Source organism: Pinus tabuliformis, chromosome Q, assembly GCF_031772625.1.
Source record: "Pinus tabuliformis cultivar Carrire ecotype Pingquan chromosome Q, CPIR1, whole genome shotgun sequence".
NCBI lineage: Eukaryota > Viridiplantae > Streptophyta > Pinopsida > Pinales > Pinaceae > Pinus > Pinus tabuliformis.
The window spans coordinates 48,419,529-48,439,740 of NC_142296.1; the positions used below are offsets into that span (position 1 = coordinate 48,419,529).

Genomic DNA, 20,212 nt, shown 5'->3' on the forward strand with positions numbered 1-20,212 from the left:
TAGCCGACATATCTTTTCTATTTAGAGAATATTTTATTTTTATTTTAGGAGAGACATGTGTCAACTCCAAGTTGAGCACGGACATACTTACACATTGCCTTCACACTAGGTTGTAGAATGAGCCTCTCGGCTCAAAAACCAAGGGTCATACACATTGTATAAATGTATATCATTGTAAATAGTAAATGCATTCAACGATTATCTTACTTTTGTTGTCCATTATTTTGTGTTGTTTAACATGGTCTCAGAGCAGGTGAATTCCTGCCCTTCTCATTAACCACTTTGCCTATCAAAAATATGTCTCTGCCAAAGTTCGCATACGACTATTCTCGATGCTCAACAATTGCACAGTTTTGAATTGCGCCTCATTGAATAGTCCTATCATAACGTTCTCTACAATCCTGCCATTGCTCAGTGTTCATAAATGCCTCTTAGATCTTAGTCGTTCCTCCTCCTAGGCCTTTTTTTGCTAAGCAATTTTCTCGTGCCCCCGACATGCATGTCAGATCTGCTTAACGTTATGATATTCTTCTGATTTATTCCCTATCTAGCCTATGCGTTTCAGTTTTCACTAGCATTTGTTCCATTCCTTAAGACGTTCAATGCTTGAAAGAGCTTGGAGTGTGTTGTATTGTTACATAGAATTGACTCCCTTGATTTCTTAATCAAGTTTTGTTTGATTTATTCCTTCATGGGCACGAGAATCAAGCCCCTTCACCTCTGCATTACATTCCGCATTCTTCAACAATTGTAACAGAAAATCAACAGACTTAATAGGCTAGTGGCCTTGGCCATCTGAATGCCAAGAATTTTCTTGAGCGGTATGTCCTACCCCATCACAAAAGTGATGGAACGGTACTCTTCCAGTAATTCTTGTGCAGCTTTGAGTGAGTGTCGGTCATAGCCCTGCATGCTATCATTCTCTCTTACGCGTGCCCAACTGTATGGTCTTGTTTTTTTTTATCCCTTAACCAGATGCCCCTTACACAAATTGGGTTGACTAGTATGTGACATATCTTGAGCAAAGAACATTGAATGGTATCCCACATGTATAGAGAAACCGATAAACTTTTGAATCCACATCATTCCTACACCCTTCATCAAGGAAATCTGATATGGTTCTACGCCTTAAAGAGATGTTTGGTGACCTTGCGCCTCCATATCCATTGCCATGGGAGGATGCTGAAGGAGTTCTTTGTGCATGTGTTTGTGAGCTTGGTTCAAAGAAACCCTTTGATTTTTTAGATTCGTATTGGGCTTCCTCCTCTTCCCTTATGTATTTGGCTCTCTCTGTTGCTGACAGACCTGTACAAGTTTTGATTCCTATTTGTTTATCTCCATCCCATGGCCTTTTCCCACAGAGGTGCTTTCTGGCATGGGTGTATGAACCTGTGTAATTATTGTTGCAATAGGGGCAGTGATATTTAGTGTTTCCACCCCCTTTCCCTGCTTCAGGCCTAGTAACATATTTCCACAATGGGGTTTGGTCTTGTTTAGTTTTTTGAGCTGAATCATATTCGCTCTCCTCTAGCTCCTCCTCACCAAGGTACTCCTCTCCGTGGTTTTCATCAAATCCACTATAACCCACTTCTTCATGTTAAAACCTCCTTTTTCTACTCTCCAAAACCATAATAACCAAAAAAGGAACCAAGAAGAAAATGCCAAGCAACATAACCATGATGTTTGAAATTTGAAGTTTTGAATATGCAAAAAAATGGAATGGGAATGGGAAATAGAGAAAAAAATATATATATTTATTTAGCAATGAACATAAAAAAAATTGCTAGATTAGAGTGTAGATCCTACCTCTTTGGCCTCCAATCCCAAGCTCCAATCTCCCCTTGCAAGCTTTTCAAACTTCTCCAAGCTCCTCTCCTTGCTTCAAACTCTCTCCAAACTCTCTTGTTCTCTCTCAATGGGATGAAGTGAATAATGGGAGCGATCGTCTCCTCTCTCTTAGTCCCACGAGCGTCGCTCTCTGTCGGTCGAGAGTGACACTCCCTCCCTCGATCCCAAAAAATCCAGGGAGCGATTTTTTTGGATCGGGAGCGGGGGCGGGGGGGTTGCGCTCCCCCACAACTCTAGTTGCGATACCTACAGGGTACAGTGGATTATGGACTAGACTATATCCAAGGGGATGGAGTCAGGTTGACTGGCTACACAGACTCAGATTCGACAAGTAGTGCTAGTGACCAGAAAAGCACATCAGGATGTTGTTTCATGTTCGGTTTGGCTCTAGTGTCATGGTTCAACAAGAAACAGAGATTAGTGGCACTAAGTTCTGCAAAAACTACATGGTGGCTAGTCAAGCCAGTTGTGAGGCCCTTTAGCTTCGCAAGTGTTGATTTTTTTAGTAGCTTGGGAGGTATTCCAAGCCCTAGGGTTCAGGTTCTGGAAGGTGAAGCACCACAAGAGTCAATTGTGGGCTTGGAACCCAAGGTTGAGGTTTTGCACCCATCGATGTTTGGGCCAAAACCATGGAGCATTTTAGACATGAGATGGATGGAGAAGATAGAGGACGGCGAGGAGAATCCAACGCTTCGAGAATCGTCGAATTCCAAGATGTCCTTGATGAGTTATGAAATTTTGAAGTTGTAAATGAATTTTTGGCACATAAGTCATGTAGGCTTGGTGTGAATGTGCCAAGAGACATGTATATTCATTGACCCTTCTAAAGTGTATAAATAGAAGGTGATGTAATTCATTTTAAGCATCCAAATGTGCATATTTCATGTGTAATACACCACTAAGGCAGCCGCAAGTCAGAAGGAGACCTAACAAAGGAGGGTTTTTGCGTTCTTTTATGACTGTAAGGAGGCCGCAGGGATCTGTGGGCCAAGCCACATATTTGAAGGACTGTTTGAGGTCCATTTTGTGTGTATTACAGGTCTGGAAGGCAGCCACATTACTAGGAGACATTTCTGGGCTTGTTCTTGTGAAGTTTGGGTGTGAACAAACCTTCAAAGGGAGGGTCGCAGCCCTAGATCACTTTGTTGAGGAGCCAGAAGTCCATTTAGAGGGGTAGTAACAGCCCAGAACTCAAGCATACAGGAGCAGCACTTAATTGGAGGCTAGCCACAGCTGAGAAAGGGTTGTTAGGACAGTTTTGAGAAGGCTAACAGTTGCCCTAACCAGATAGCAGCGACATCAGTGTACCAGTCCAAGAAAAGGTATGTGTTTCATCGTGTATTTGTGTTGAAAAAATGCTAGTTGGATCAGAGTTATATGCAGCCTGTAGGAGCCAATTTGAAAGGCTGACTTGGAGGGTTAGAAGTCTTTCTTAGGAGCAGATTTCACAGTGAAATATTGGGCATCATTGGATTGGTGGAGGGCAATGTGTTGATGGCCCAAAGTAGCCATTGACAAGCAGTTATAAAGTTACATTGACAACTGAAGGTTGGGTGAAGATTGGAGCCTATTGTGCAACACTTTGATGGACAAAAGTCACTGCTAGATTGGCATATTGGAGCTCAAGTGTTGGTCAGCCTAGAAGGGCAGATTGGATCAGCCCATGTTCATTGTAGCAGATAGCAAAAGCAACTTGCAGCAGTGATAGGTGGCAGCCCTCCTAGAGACTCTATGTGTTGTCTCTTCATAGACTAAGGGGCAGCTAGAGAGCAGAACGGAAGCAAAGTACCGGCAGGACGAGATACGACATAGAGACAGTAGTGAGATTGTCATTGTATCTTGTATCCCTTGTATGGGAGCCCTAGACTGTTGTATTACTCGGTTTAATATAACGAAAATTGGGTTGTTGTACATATTTGTACAATATTTTGTAAAAAATTGTCTATACTTGTGCATGTGTGATTTTCTGCTTTATATTTTCCGCTGTGCAAAGTAGCTTTTGTTGAGATTCTTGGTTTGGTAGCATCAGAGATTCTAAGATTCTATCCTAGACCGAAGATCGTGGAAATTCAACAGCAAGATGTAGTATGGCTTATTTGGTCAGTAGCTGAGACCAACAATGATCTACTGCAATACTCAAAGTTCTATCAAACTCACATAGAATCCAATATTTAATGACAGGTCAAAGCATATCGAGATCAAATACTACTTCATTCAGAATTATGTTCAGAGAGGAGCAATGAAGCTAGAGTATATATCTACTGATAAGCATGTGGCCAACATTCTCACCAAGTCCTTGCCAAGGGGCAAGCATGTTTATTTCAAAGACAAGATGGGAGTGGTGAAAAACACTTTCTTTGGTAAGAGGGAGTGTTAGAAAGGGAGTACCAAGGACAAGTGTTCCTAAGGCTTCGTGTCTAACCTAGGAAAGAGTGTCCTCATGTGACACCCTTTACTTAACTTTATGGGAAATAAAGTTAAAGTGAGTTTATGAAGTCATAAAGTGACAATATAAACAAAAATTCATAAAGTACCTTTCGAGTAATTAATGAAAAGGGGGCTAAGGGGAAAAGGTCTCTCATGGGTCAATGAGAGATTAGATCTCCACCCTTGATTTAACTGGTTAAGATCCAATCTCAGCCATTAGATCTTAGGGTTAGGTCTCTCTTCTTAATGAGAGAACAAAAGGGAAAAAGCAAAGGGGAGAAGGCACCATTTTGCACACTTACTTCATGAGATTTGAAGCTAAGGAGAAAAGGAGGATGAGGGAGAAGTACAGCAGGAGAAAGGAAGAACAGCACTGAGCTTCAGGCAGAGTAGTGAATGGATTCCTAGGCTGAGAAGGCACAGAAATCAAGGCTTTTCTCCACCACAAATTGCAGCCGGGTTAGCACAAGTTTCAAGGCAGTTTCAGTGCATTTTTTGCAGACAGCGTGATTTTCTAGGCTTTCAGTGGTGTGTACAGCACAGTCAGGGGTATGAAAATCCAAGTGTCCGAGCTCTAAAATCAAGGGCAGATTTTTTAGTCTGTCAGTGCACAAAGTTCAAAGAAACAGCAAAAATTTCGAGGGAAAGTGACAATACAGCAGTTGCATGAATTCCTGTGTGAGCTGGGCATGAATTTCTGAGACTGTCAAGCACGAAATTTGAGGAGGCAGCTACAGCACTTTCTCCAAGGGAATTTGAGCACAATTTTCAAGGGAGATAAGTAGATTTAATTGCTGTTAAATAACTGTTGTAATGAATTTTCTGATAATGAATAAAACATCCCTCTCCTCATTGGCTTTCCCTTCGGGGTTTTCCCAGGGTCTTTGGAGTGATGAGCTGGGAGTTAAACTGATGTGATTCGTAAAACTTGAAACCAGGTTGGACCTTCAATTTCTACACTAGTATGGGAAATTGATGCCCGGCTTACCCATGGAGCTTTGGAACAAAAATATCCTAAAACTGTGAGAGGATGGTCTGAATAGTTTAATTGATAATGTGGTGGAATTCCAATCCAAAGTGGACAGGATGATAAATCAAATTTTAATGAAATGGGATCTTCGAGAGGGCCTGATAGAGAAAATGGAAACTATACGTGGAGGCTCGGAAATTTCATCAACCTTTGGATTATCGCAAATTACTCTTCAAGCATCTAAAATGTCATGGTATCGGTCAATTTGGAATGAACTCACAAAGAATGATAGGTGATTTTGGAAGAAGGGGAGGTTCCTCAATAAGATATAATAGTACCAACAAGAGAGGCAAACAAAGAAGTAGCAAGGGTTAACTTGGACTCCTTGACAAACAAATAGGTCCTGGATAAAGCTATGGAACAACTGAGGAGGAAGCTGTTAGAGAAAGAAAGGGAGAGAACATCATCACTTCAAGTATGAAAGTGTCGAAGTATTTGAAACACCTAGAAGCTTACACAAAGGAAGATTTTTTCGGCAAGTCTTTTGGAAAAGGTATGATGTGATATTCCTAATACTTGCTATCTCTCAAATTTGGAGGAGGATGGAATGTCCTTAAAGAATACCCACAATAGTAACCCCTCTAAGGGTAGTGTATTGGATCAACACAAGAATTCAAGTAAGAGTAGGACTCTGAACATGAATGAAGAATACCCACAATAGCAATCCCTCTAAGAGTAGGGTGTTGGATCAACCCAAGAATTTCATTAAAAGTAGAACATTGACCATGAATGAACAATTAGATAAGGTTCTGAACAAGAAATCTATGGAGCCTCAAGTTTGTAAGGTTTGTTTAATGTTAACCAGATAGTATTTCAAATGAGGGGGTGGAATCCAACCCTAAGTTAGAAGTAAAACACGTTGAGATACAAGCTAAGGCCTAGGAAAGAATCCACTCAAAATGAGGCTCTATGAATTCAAGGGGTCTCATCATTAGATAATTGTCAACTTTCGACAGCAAGTTGAAAATCATGCCTGTCCTTAGCAAAAACAAGGGCTATGAAAGAGGGAGGAGGAAGGAAAACAAAAGACCATACATGGGGCACTTAAAGCATAGATGGCATCAAATAAACTGAACCCATGATTATTTTTTCCTTGAAAGTGAGAGGGATAGCGGTTGCCTATAAAAAGTTAGCTGCAAAAAGATCATTTTCTAAGTATAAGCCAGATGTAATACTGATTATGAAGAGCATGTGTCAGGGGCATCAATTAGTGGCAATTTTGCTTACCTATTTGAAAGACTAGCCATTTTGCTCAATAATCCCGTTGGAAGATTGAGGGGTATACTAACAGAGTAGAAAAAATGTTTCGAATTTATAACCTTGCCTTGTTTGAATGTAGGTATACAGACAGAATTTAGATTCAAGGAGTTAGGCAAAGTTGTTAAAATCATTAATGTTAATGGTCCATATGAAGAGAGGAAGTCATGGACTATATGGAGAGAGGAATACCCTTTGAGACAAGTATAAACTAACAGGGTTAGGCAAGAAATAATAATGCTACATAAGGAAAGGATCTGGACTTGACAACGAAGGTTGGGGAAGTCTTGGGGGAAATGCCAAACAAAACACTGGGCTTATTATTTTTCTCAATTGTTTGAGGACATGAGAGCATTTCGTGTGGAACCCATCCTAGTTGGTCCCTATACGGACAAATTTAAGGACTTGAAGGCAAGGAGTTTCAAAGTTAGGTAGGTTCTTAGTAACAGAAAAAATTTTAGATAGATAGACAAGTTGAAAACTTGGGTTGCGAATGTTAGTCTTTGGACCATCTTGTGAAAATTCGGAAACCCAAATCCTATTGCAGCAACTGGAAATTATTCTCCTAATTGTTAATTAAATTTTAACAATTTATTTATTGTTTCCTACAGCAAATACTGAATAACTCACATTGCAACCTACACAAATAAAATTGCGGAAGAATAAATGTTGGAAGAAATGCTAGCACACACACATAAATTTACACAGTTATTTTTGGACCAATGTCCCCGGAAAAACCCAACTTGGGAAAACCAGTGCAGCAGTGAGGGTTTTATTTATTATGCAGCAGTGAAATCTGAGTACATCTATGGATGCCCAACTGGCAATCCAAACAACAAGAAAATCTGAGTAAAATACTAAAGGGAATTACCCTTCTCCCACAAGCAATCTCTAGCTAGACTTTCCCTATCAAAAACTCGGCCTCCTAGAGCACTGCGTCAGCCTCTGCGCTGCTCTGCATAGCTCACTGGACCGCTTGTTTCGAACTGGGCTCAAATGAAGTCGTTCTACCTCTGGATGCTGAGACAATCATCTCTCCGGCCCTCTGGGAATCCTTCCCAGCCTTTGGAACTGAGAACGAATTTTTGTTCTCTCCAAATCGATCTGCTTGACTAAAGCACTGCGCAGTCCCTCAACGTTGCCTCTCTGGGATAATTCGACTCACTTGTTGTTGCCTCTCCGGATCTAGAAAATCTTTCCTCTAGCTCACTCTTCCTGCCCCTCGATCATTGCTTCGATCTCATTGGCTCCCTCTCTGGCAACTGATTGCTGCTACTCTGGAAATCAAACTGCTCAAGTGATTTATCCAAGCCCCATCAACTTCTTCTTATAATCCTATGTTGAGACTTCAACGGCCAAGATTAGATCTTAATCAATGGCTAGGATTAACTTGAAGTCGATCCGTGTGAGTTTCTAGAACATTCACACTTTAACTTAATTAATTATGATTAATTAGTCATATTCCCTAAGTTTAGACTTAGGAAATATTTAAAAACTGACTAATCTAATTAAGTCTTTTCTATACGGAATTTTTAGAAACGATTTCTGGGTTTTGGAGATCTCATGCATTCTAGGCTCTCCACAAAATTTCAAGGTTGGAACGCATCTAATGCTACAAAAACTAACACTCCCTCTTAGCGAGGAATGTATTCTAGTGTTCTACTGCACCCTGTAGCAACACCCTATCTTTGCATCATTTCCTATCATGCTACTGATGTTTGGTTGTTGTTGCCCACCAACTATTGCGCAACCTTAATATTTGTTGCATCTGTGTTGTTGTTGACCCTGTTGAATTGTTGTCAACATTGCATCTGCACTACAGCTCCCTCTTCATTTGTTGTTGTTGCAACTACAACATCTGCAACTGAAAAGCATCCTCAATACTGAATCAATTGTGATCATTATGATGCATCTATCTCCCGAGTCTCTGACTGCTGCTAGTATTTGTGCTGTCACTGAGGCATCTACGTTGTCGCTGACTCTACACTGTGTCATCTACATTGTTGCCAACTCTGCACTGCGCTCCCCAGCATTTGACTACAAATAGTCTCCGCATTTGTCACTCTAGCATCTGACTGCAACTAGACTCCGCATTTGTTACTCTAGCATCTGACTGTATCAATTGCCACTGATTCATCCTGCTACTGAAAACTATGGGCCCCCTGTGGCAAGGCACTGACTCAAGAGGTGGACCTCCTCAAGAATCATGCTCATCTGTAGCACTCTGGAGCTACAGCACCAGGTCACCCCGCTTCACTCCTGGGGGTATGTCAGCAAACATGGCGAAGTCTTCCTAGCCTATCGATCTCTGTTGATGCTGCCTATTGGCCCTGCTTCTCCTTCTTGTCCTTCTTCCTAAGAGGACACTGGGTACTGTAGTGAGAAAGCTCACCACATCTGAAGCACTTTATCTTTGGCAGGTCCTTCTTCTTCTTTTGCTGCCCCCCTTGTCCCTGATTGGGACCCTTTGATGCGAGGGCCACATTCTCCTCTTCCTTCACCTACTTCGATCCATTGTTGCCACTTATGGAGCTCTTCACTAGAGCTTGTCTCAACTCTTCCTGCTGCAAGTCAGCCCACAGCCTGTCCCATTCTGGTAACTTGTCTCTGCCCAATATGCTTTGGACAAAGACTTGCCACTCCTCAAAGACTCTGTTGAGTGCCAATCTCACAAGCTCTATTGGTTGAGGCGTTGCCCCAACAGCTAACAATTGACCTCGGACCTCCTGAATCCTGGTGAGAAAGGGGTCTATGCCTTCCCACTTCTGCATCCTGGTGCATCTCAACTTCTCCTCTAAGTACATCTTCCACTGCTCAAAAGTACCCTGGTACAGCGTGGTGAGAGTCTCCCACATTTCTCTAGCAGTCCCTTTGCCAACTATGTGTGAAACAATGTGATCCCGAACACCATCAAGGATCAACCTCTTCGCTCGCGCCATCTCCTTTCTGTACTCCTTCAGTTGATTTGCATCGGTGGGGATAGCTACCACTGCATCTATAAATGCCTTCAAGACATATTCATCTAGAAGGATCTAGATGACATAGTTGCAAGCACCATCCAATTTGTCATGATCTCGAAGCCCAATAGTGGTCATCTCAAACAATGTCGAAAATCTCCTCTTCCCTTCTGCTCAGTTGTTGCCCAACTATTCGCACTCCCTTCTGGAGTGAGCAACTTTGCACACAACGACAGTTGATCTGCAAGGGAAATTGAACTTCTTGAGACTAAAAATTCCCGGAGGAAGATTTTCCCTCAATGTGTGGTCTTCTTCCACTTGACGCCAGTTCCACTCTAGCAACTGCTGCAAAACTATTGCGTCCAGCTAGAGATCTGCTATGCGAAAAAATACTCACTGCTCCCTCTGCCTCTAGGACCCCTCGATTAGGAGAGATCGAATTTTTTTCCTGACACTTAGAAAAATCAAATCTCCCCGAGAAATTCAGCCTCTTGGCCAAGGTGACTATGCTACCTCTGGGGTTTCGATATGTTGCCCACACTGAACAGTGAAACTCCCTCTTCCTTCGCTACTGAGCTCTCCAGCTGATCATCTGCACTTTGATACCATGTGAAAATTCGGAAACCTAAATCCTATTGCAGCAACTGAAAATTATTCTCCTAATTGTTAATTAAATTTTAACAATTTATTTATTGTTTCCTAAAGAAAATGTTGAATAACTCACACTGCAACCTACACAAATAAAACTGTGGAAGAATAAATATTGAAAGAAATGTTCGCACACACAAATTTACACAGTTATTTTTGGACAAATGTCCCCGTAAAAACCCCAACTTGGGAAAACCAATGCAACAGTGAAATCTGACTATATCTATGGATGCCCAACTGGCAATCCAAATAGCAAGAAAATCTTAGTAAAACACTGAAGGGAATTACCGTTCTCTGACAGGCAATCTCTGGTTAGACTTTCCCTATCAAAAACTTGGCCTCCTGGAGCACTACGTCAACCTCTACACTGCTCTGCATAGTTGGCTAGACGGCTTGCTTCAGACTGGGCTCAAATGAAGTCGTTTTGCATCTGGATGCTGAGAAAATCGTCTCTCCGACCATCTGGGACTCCTTTTCGACCTTTGGAACTGAGAACGAATTTTTCTTCTCTCCAAATCGATCTGCCTGACTGAAGCACTACATAGTCCCTCGGCATTGCTTCTCTGGGATAATTCGACTCACTTGTTGCTGCCTCCCCAGAACTGGAAAATCTTTTCGTCTGCTCACTGTCCCTGCCCCTCAATCATTGCTTCGATCTCACTGGGTCTCTCTCTCCGACAAGTGATTGCCACTACTCTGGAAATCAATCTACTCATGAAATCGAACTGCACAAGTGATTTCTCCAAGCCCCATCGACTTCATATAATCCTCTGTTGAGACTTCAACGGCCAAGATTAGATCTTAATCGATAGCTAGGATTAACTTGAAGTCACTCTGTGTGAGTTTCTAGAACATCCACACCTTCACTTAATTAATTCTGATTAATTAGTCATATTCCCTAAAGTTTAGACTTAGGAAATATTTAAAAACTAACTAATAATCTAATTAGGTCAATTCTAAGCAAAATTTCCAGAAATGATTTCTAGATTTTGGAGATCTCATGCATTCTAGCCTCTTCGCAAAATTTCAAAGCTAGCACACATCCGATGCTACAAAAACTAAGACATCTCCCTATTCTGCTTCAAATAAATAAAGATCATCAGAAACCTCCAGAACCTTTTAAATTTAATCATACATAGCTTGAAGAAGAAGATTTTAGAGAAATACTGACGGAAGTATGACCCTATCATAGAGAGTCAACTATGTTTCAATTTGCAATGAATCTTATAAGATAAGATACTTTTCTTAGATAAGATAAGGTAATTTCCTTAATGTCCAACAAATGACCACAAAAGTAAGTCAATGAAACTAAAGAGTACAACCAATATGGATACAACAAGAGATTGCCAACGCAACTCCTAGAAAATGTCAAAAATAATACAAGGAAAGAAACCTACATAAGTATAATATCAAAACATATGTATAAAATCGTGGCAAAGGTACAGTGATACAAAACACTAAGTGTAAATTGTCCAAGACAAGATAGGTGGACAACCCAACTCAAGAACATGGAATGGAGAGAAAGAGATCAAACAATGAGGTTGATGATGTCAAAGTCTCCTAACTCTAATGGGCAGGGACGATGAGAGAATTGGGCATTAGGTCACTATCAAAGTTTTCTAGAACCATCAAAAATCCCAACCTCACAATCTAAGGGGGGGATCTACAAGCGAAGGATACACCTAACATCCCATGTCAAAAGAAAAACTCTGAATGGATTTATGGTTGCTCCATTGGATCTTGGAGGTAGTTTGATGGGTGGGAAGTGCTATAAAAACTTGTGACCTGATGTACAAATCGACACCTTTGAGCCAATCTCAATAATATCATGTGGTCTTGTTTGGCTACTAGGGCCAAACTTCACATTGGGCAACTCATATGAGGCAGCTCATATTTTTCTTGGATTCCTCTCTCCGAGAGGAGTAGGATTGATCTAAAGATCATCCCATTCTGACATGTACAAATGAAATTATGAATTTATTTTGATTATGGACAAATTGTCAAGGTTGGCCAGCAAATTCATGTAGGCTCAGAAGCCCAACAGTAGCGTCTATTCATCCTCAACGTTTGCCTATAAATACATACCTCATCCTCATTTCGACACTTCACTCACTCACATCTTCTCTCTCCTTCATTGATTGGGTATGAAAATCAGAAGTTGCTCTCCACATGTGCGAAGGAAAGGAAGGGTTTTCTGTTACAGCCGTTGACCAGATTTGACCGAAAATTGCAGAGGTTGTTTTGACTTGCGTTGATCAAGCATTGACCTGTTTTGGTGCAGTTTTGGGTGGAGGATTCTGTTTTAGCAGGCTGCAGTTTTGGGCACAAAACCTGAAGTAGCTTTGACTCCTGTTTGACCAGCATTGACTCTACTAGGGCTGGCTGCAGAGTTGACCTTTGTTGACCTGGTTTGACTGGACTTTTCACATTGTTTTTGGGCTAATTAGACTTGATGTTGGAGGCCAAAGTTGACTGGTTTTGACCAAGCTGAAATGAGGAAGAATTCTGCCCTGTTGACGAGCATTGACTTTCTGGTTAGGGCTTTCTAATTCTGTTGTTTGACTGATCAGGTTCGTCGAAGGTGAGATCCAAGTAAGCTGAGATACAATTTGAAAATATCCCCTATAATACCCTAGTTTAGAACCTCTCTAGTCAGCAAGAGATGGTGTGGTGCATCAAATAAGAATCCAAATGGGGGAAGGTGCTCTAGGGAGTGTTGATGTTTGTAGCTCAGGCATGTACTTCTGCACAAGTCCAAGTGTTAGGCATGCAGAAGTCGCTTAATACACCCTTAACCTTAGTAATTTCTTTTATAAGACATTAGTGAATACGATGAATTTCCACCATCAATCAAAATTGAGATGAGATCTAATCTCAATTGTCGAACAGTTAGGAGATTATAGTTGTGGATTCAGTCATAACTCAAACTTATAAAAGGAAGGTTAGGCTAAGGGAGAAGACACATTGAGTGAGCACAAGACATTGAAAGGAGGACATCTTAGTGATTGGGTGGAGAAGGACTTCAAATCAAGTGTGCCAAGTTTGAGAAAAGTGCAAGCAACAAGGGAGACAAATCTAGATCAGCTGAGGAAGATCAAAGGACAAATCTAGGACTTCATAAGTTGGATAACTCCAGGTTTATTGTTGTATTTGGAAGGCTATTATTGATATATTATATAGAATTAGTTATTTAATCATTCACGTCAGAGTAGGTGACAATGATACTTCTCCTAAGACTAACCTCAAAGTTGCATTTATGGATTATGACTTTTTCAACTTAGATGCGGGTAAATGGAGACCTGCGAAAGTCAAGCAACCTAGAACTTTGAAAAGTTCAAAAATTGATAAAACTGTGGCCTAGGGATTTTTTGATAGTGATTGCCGAGGACTTCCAAGTATATGTGCAGTAGTGAGCATACTTTTCTTATATGAAAAGCACTTCATTTCTTTTAAATATGCTGCTGGGCAAGGGACTTACAACAGAGCTGAATTTAATGCTTTATGGACATTTCCCAAAAATGAAGCACAAAGAAAAATTTTAAAACTCCCAAGTTTTGGGGGACTGCAAACTCATTACAGATTAAACAAGGGGAAGAACAAAATAGAAATCTAATGCCAATCCCAATCATACACGTAGTTAGGTAAGAAACAAGCTTTTAGATGTTCCTTTCAATCATGTTTACAAATAGTTTAAGGCAGATAAGCTCTACAAAGAGAATTTATCTCTGCAGCAGGGTATGCTTCATGAAACAAGAACAGATGAGGAAGAGGCCCTCCCAAAAAAGATTCAACCATTCTACTGATATTCTAGTAGTGCCATACAAGCATGCTATATGTATATTTGATTTCTTAGCCCCTAGGGTTGGCACAAGAGATCATGAGCCAAATGTGAAATCTCTATCACAAATTTGAGGAGATCACAGGCCCAGCTCTCTTGATCCCCTTGAGGTTAGCTTCAATAAACGAGGCAGACAATGTACCCTGTTTACCATGCATGGACCATAAGGAATTACTCGCTGCTTTCCATAAGGTGTTTTCCTTGGAATATAATAAATACATAATCTAATTTCTTCTTGAAATATCAAATATAGGTTTTTTCCCTTGGAATAAACACACACCCGCACACACAAAGCCTATTCACAAATTAAGTTGATTTCACATCCTTTTTTACGTATTATTTGTATATTTCACCACCATTATATTGCATTACATATCTCTCCCACACTGGGCTGTAGAAAGCAGATTTCAATGCAATAACTATTATACTCGTCAATCTATGCCACATCATGGTTAAGTTATGTTCCAATTTCCTATGTAATTTTCAATTTTTGAAGTTCTACATTTTTAAGATATATTATTGCAACTCCCAATCCCCTGTTTCCTGCAAATTTGGGTAAAGTTTCCATCCGTTTCACAGTTGAAACACTTGTACCTTGTTGTGGAAACTTGTCCAACATAGGTTGAAATCGCTTAGTGTTTCCTGTGAAGTTTATGCTTGAGTGTTTTTTTAGCTTGAGGTCAAAAAAGAGCATGTGAGTCATGTATGAGAGTTTTGTATGTCTTGCTCTACTGGTTTAGGGTTTGATTATATCATATGTTGCTTGCATAAAAGATAAAATGGCAGGAAAATAAATTGTTTTGTTAACAAGATATCTCATGTTTCTACCACCTAGCCTATTTAGACTGCGCCAAGAAAAGGAAACAGTAATGAAAATAAAGGTCTTTCTAAACACTTTTCCTCATCCCCAGAACAGCAAAGACACACAAGAATAAAGGCCAAAGATATTCCTTATCTTATTGCTCTGAAATTCAGGAAATGAAAGAGACTACTTGGCTCCCAAATGATATTTTTTCCCCGACTTAAGATGTTAATGTCGTCCTTAGCATGCAAGAAACTAAGAAAAACAGAATGTTAACATAAGTACACCACAAGTAAAAAACCTATAAGACTATCTCACTAAAGTCCTAAATAAATGCAGCTGAAAAACACAAATCTGTCAAAGGAACTTTGTATTGTATAGCCCAACAGTTCTGAAACTTCTAGAGAATGTTTCCAAGAATATATATTTAGTATTTACCCTTTATATGAAATGCCCACGGCCAAATGTCTAAGCCATGCAGCAAATGTATTTGAGGTTGAAAAATACCTGCTTCTACATTCAGACATCTCATCATCATATACTGCAAATGGGTATGAAAACTCCTCATCTTCGATATCATCCTGATAAGAAAGTTTGCTGGAACTTCTTGAGAATGGAAACCTCGGTGAACCACTGGATGAGAATTTGATTCCTGGTAGCTGTATATCATCATTTCCATCTTTAGACATCTGCATCAGTAACACTTTCCATTAAAATTGTCATGACTTGAAAGGATCACTGCTGTACAAGAAATAAACAGCTTTTCCTGAATAAAACTGATTGCAACAAAAATTCTTTTCTCCCTATCTTAGTTTCAGTTGCTGCCCTCATTACCTTTTGGCCTGAGTATGCATTAAAAGTAGTTATCCCAGTTTGACATTCTGCTGGTCTTGATGCGTCACATTTTCTAGAGGAACGCCATTCAGATAGATATCCTTGATAGACTGGGGATTGAGCAGACACAATCCTAGAATTAGCAGAGGCAGTCCTGGACAAGGCATCGGGCTTTCTACTTTTGGGGGAGGGAGGAGGAAGTGAGAGCCTGTTTTGATTGTGGCATTCAGCTGCCCAATTCCTTGGACTTCTAACAACTGAGGGCACTGGAATGCTGACAGGAGCAGTTCCAGAATGTGCAAACCGGTCTGAATGATTACCCTCTGGAAAATGTGGCGGTGGTGAGGGTGAAGGAGATGGTGAAAATGGAGGCAATAACCAATGTTCATCAAAACTAGCAGCTTTTTGGTGGCAATGAGATTGACAGGAAGAAGTTCGGGTATGTAAACGATCCATAGGAGAACTACTTGGTGATAGAGAGAGATCCACTTGCATGTATTGTTGATAAGCATCAGGATAAGAAGCGGGTACAGTAGAAGGAGAACCAGGACCATATGAGTAGGAAGGTGAAGGAGAAGGAGATACGCTGGGTCGATGTGCGGGGGATAGGGGAGATTGCGGTGAGGGCAACACTTTGCGTAGACTGCCATTCCAATTGTGGCGTCTTACAAAAGCTGGACAAGTAGGGGATCCTGGTGCCGACGAAAGGAGGGAAGTTGTAGGCACTTCTTTCTTCCCTGATGTGACAGTTGTATCACCAGGGAACCTCTGTGGAGGATCTGCAGAAGGGCTTCTCACATAGTCTGTGATAATCCATGGCTGTAAAGGAACAGAAGCCTCAAGAGAAGTATCCGCTGCAATTGGGCGATATAATACTGACAAACACAGTCTACCACAGGGAGTCTCTACTGGGGTAAAGTTGTGCGGATGCATTTCAGCCTCATCAACAGCTGATAGAGGGTCAGGTGAGAATGAAACCCTGTAAGCAATAGTGAAATTGGAATTATGGCTAGAAGAATTTTCATGTCGGAAAAGCCGATAAGCTGGTAAAAGTCGACAAGTGCAATAAAGAGAACGTAGCAATATAACTGTTCTCTTATATGTTTTCTTGTAGGCAACAGGCACGTCCACAGCATGAGAAGAAATTTGGGTAGATCCTACTCCTGATTCGCTCTCTCCTGTTCCTAACAAACCCCGTCCTTTGCCAAGCCCCACATTGCTACCTGCCTTCTTGCCATCTTCCCGCCTTGATATTGCACTCCCAACAGATGTCCTTGCAAAAGGAATATCTCTTGTACTGGGCTTCCTATATTCATATTGCACTATCCATCTTTCTAGTATGAGTTCAACATCTAAAACTTCTTGGGGGGACTCTTCTCCAGCATTCAAGTAATTCAAATGACCTCCCTTAAAGCTGTGTTTCTTTGGCAATACAGATGAATTTTCATCTCCTGCATCGGAAGCTCGTAGAAGGATCACATCGACTATCATGGGCCCCGACATGCTCCGCCGCCACAGCTCCATGTTCTCAAAAGAAGCCGGGCATTCTCCCAGAGCTAAATTAAACCATTTATCCCTCGATCTGAGACCTGATGACGAAGAAGAGATCGAGGATGATACCATGGAATAATCCCCATTATGAGAACTGCTAGACGGAATCCTTGAGTCCACTATTATATGCAAAGTCTTCACAAAAAACTCATTTATTATCTGCTCAATTTTGGCCGGTTCAGCCTGCGAACTGCTATGTGAAGACATTCTTGAATTCACATCCAAAAAAATACCAAAAAGCAAGCACGGTTTCAGATCAGATTGTCAACCGTACAGAACCAGAAGTGACCCCAAGTTGGCATTCAATTTGAGCCATGTTACACTTTGAAAGGCACCAATGTATCCCAATCCCAAAATATGCTATTCAACCAGCCTCCTCACATGACATCTGCAACCCTTCTATTGTTTGGTTAATTATAAAGATTGTCTGAGCTGTATCTGCGTTGTATTCTTCAAACATGCTCATAAAAGATTTGCTATACAATTCAACCACAAAATCCTTTGGCTCTATTGGATTCCCATCCACCGCCAAGGACGCAATCATGATGCAGCTCAGTGCCAGGCAGTAATGAAAAAAAGCAACCAACACTCCTCCACTTTTGCAATTAAAATAGCGAGGTCAATCACACCACAGACGGTCCCTAGGGTTTGTGCTGTCACCAGATGCAGGTCGTCAAATTCAAAACCTGGAGGATCTATGCAGTACTCGTAGTCATATTAGCGTAGAATGTAATAACCCTTCAAGAGATAAGTGTGATTTTAAAAGTCTTCCATTTAAAAAGCATCACAAAGACAACATCAAGGAAGAGGATCCAGGGAGCACACAGACACCTCGAGGTCAATTACCACTTAAAGCTTGAGTCGAGCAAAAATTGCCTTAAATAAAAACGCAAGACTACCGAATTCTCCTTCTCTGGAAGGAATTGCAGAACCCTTCATAAATTAATTCATTTATTCAAAGTTCCGATGCTTCACACAAAATTTCCACTTTACAAACAGTTTATAAGCAATTTGCTTATAGGGCACTCAAATTGAAATTTGTTATTTGGTATGGAGCGAAGTAAGCCCTTGAAAAATTTGCACTTGAGTTGAAATGACAATTTACTCCAGTGTTTTCATGGCGGTGACAGGATAGAGTCCCATGAAATGCCCACAGAACGAAGCTCCGCTCGAGAGATGTAGCCAGTTGGGGAAATGGATCATTTAACACCCTGATCACACTATCGATTGAATTTCGAAGGATATCAGAGTTGTGATTACAAAATTGCCATCAGCGTGAGAATATGTGAAGGGTAAGCTCCAGTAAAAACCCTTTACCTTGTCATGGTCAATGCAGACCACATGCTGCACAATCTGGGACAACAGCGAAAGCACAAGCATCTCCGATATTCCGATTTCCTCCCAAACATATCAACCGCAGATCTGGCGCTTCAAAAAACGGGCAGGGCTTCGCTTTCCTGGCAATTTCACTCAAATTTGCAGAGGAGAAGATTGCATAGCGTGAATCGGGTAGAAATAGAAAATAATGATTCGCCAACACGGGAGTGTTAGATCTGATTAATAAGGAAAAGCCAAGGAATTCAGTTCCTCGACTATTTTCCTGGGATTAGAAAGGCTCTGAGAGTAAAGAAAAAAGTTAAAAATGAATAGAGATGTAGGAGGAATGAAAGGAAGGGACGTCTGGATCTCTTCCGGGGATGAGAAAGGCTCTGAGAGTAAAAAAAAATGTTGAAAAGAACAAATAGGTAGGAAGAATGAAAGAAAGTGACGTCTGGATTTGATTATTTAATTTAAATGTCTCAAGTAAGAGTATTTGTCATTTTTTCCAATCTTGGGTGGGTTGGAAGGATAAAATTTATTATAATTTAGTTGTTTGAACGGTTTATTTATTATTATTATAAAAGAAATCATGTAATTTTATTTGATGTGTAATAATTTATTGATAAGGCATAAAAGGATGAAAATAGATTTTTATTAAATATTAATTTATTATTAATAATTATAAATTTTGATTAATTTTGTTTTAATGATTAAATTGAAATAAAATATTTATGGATTTAGGGGTTGCAATAAATTAACTCAGAATTGTTAGTAATGTGGAAAGGATTAGATCTAGCTTTAACTCTATGGATAAAGAAAATCAAAGTAATAGGTGATTCCTTAATAGCAATAAAGATGTTATCTCCAATGATTGTAAAACAAAAGGTTCAAAAACTCACCTTTGTGTTGAGAATTGAACATCAATTAGAAAACTTTAAACAATATGAATTGTTTTATATCTTTTGTCACCTTAATTCCATCGTCGAAGGCCTGGAAAATCGTCAAGTTCTCCTAGGTGAGGGCGAGTGTGAGACAGATGGGAGACCATTTGGCCACATTCCAATCCCATAGCATATGATGGACAGAACAATTAATGTCTCCCTCGTTCGGGCTGAGGGTTGGAAAATGTGTGAAACCATGGAAGAACGGCAGGACAGATGGTATAAGGCATGAATGTTATTAATGCATGGCGTCTCCGAGGATTTCAAGGACATTCTCTTTGTTCATTCGCATCAAACTTCGTTTAATTTCATAAAAAGAATAGCAATCTCGTCACTTCAACAAGGAATTGAACATGTAGATTGCAAAGTCGCTTTAATGGTGAAACGATGGCCAACATCTCGATCACCGGCGAATTGGTTGTAAGGGTGGTTCGAAAGATCCATTGGATTGCAGGAATATTTAATGGGTCTTTAAATCGAGGATTTACATGAGATAATGGCATGAGCAGATGCGAGGGAGGATGAGGAAAGCGCAGTTTATAAATTGATGCAATCCCCTTTGGATTCAATTGTTGTAGAAAAAGGAGAGTGTTGGTGTGAAAACAATGTAAGCAAGGAAGGTACAGTGATGGAGCCTCAAAAATTGCAGGATGAGAAACCCTCGATGGAGGACCTTGCTCGATGGAAAAGGGTTGTTGAGTTTTTGTTCGAGTTGCTTATGGCCAGCATGGATCTCCTCACCCATCGCGTCGAGCTCCT

General features: G+C 40.5%; 1 protein-coding gene across 1 annotated transcript in view; it reads right to left on the reverse strand.

The window, feature by feature from the left end:
- Positions 1-18,912, reverse strand: part of LOC149218240 (autophagy-related protein 13b-like) — a 68,374-nt gene extending 49,462 nt beyond the window's left edge. Inside the window, 3 exon segments of the mRNA XM_089383862.1 lie at positions 15,315-15,496; positions 15,642-18,412; positions 18,510-18,912. Coding sequence (XP_089239988.1) covers positions 15,315-15,496; positions 15,642-17,399 — 1,940 coding nt within the window. The 5' untranslated portion in view covers positions 17,400-18,412; positions 18,510-18,912.
- Positions 18,913-20,212: the final 1,300 nt, after the last annotated feature.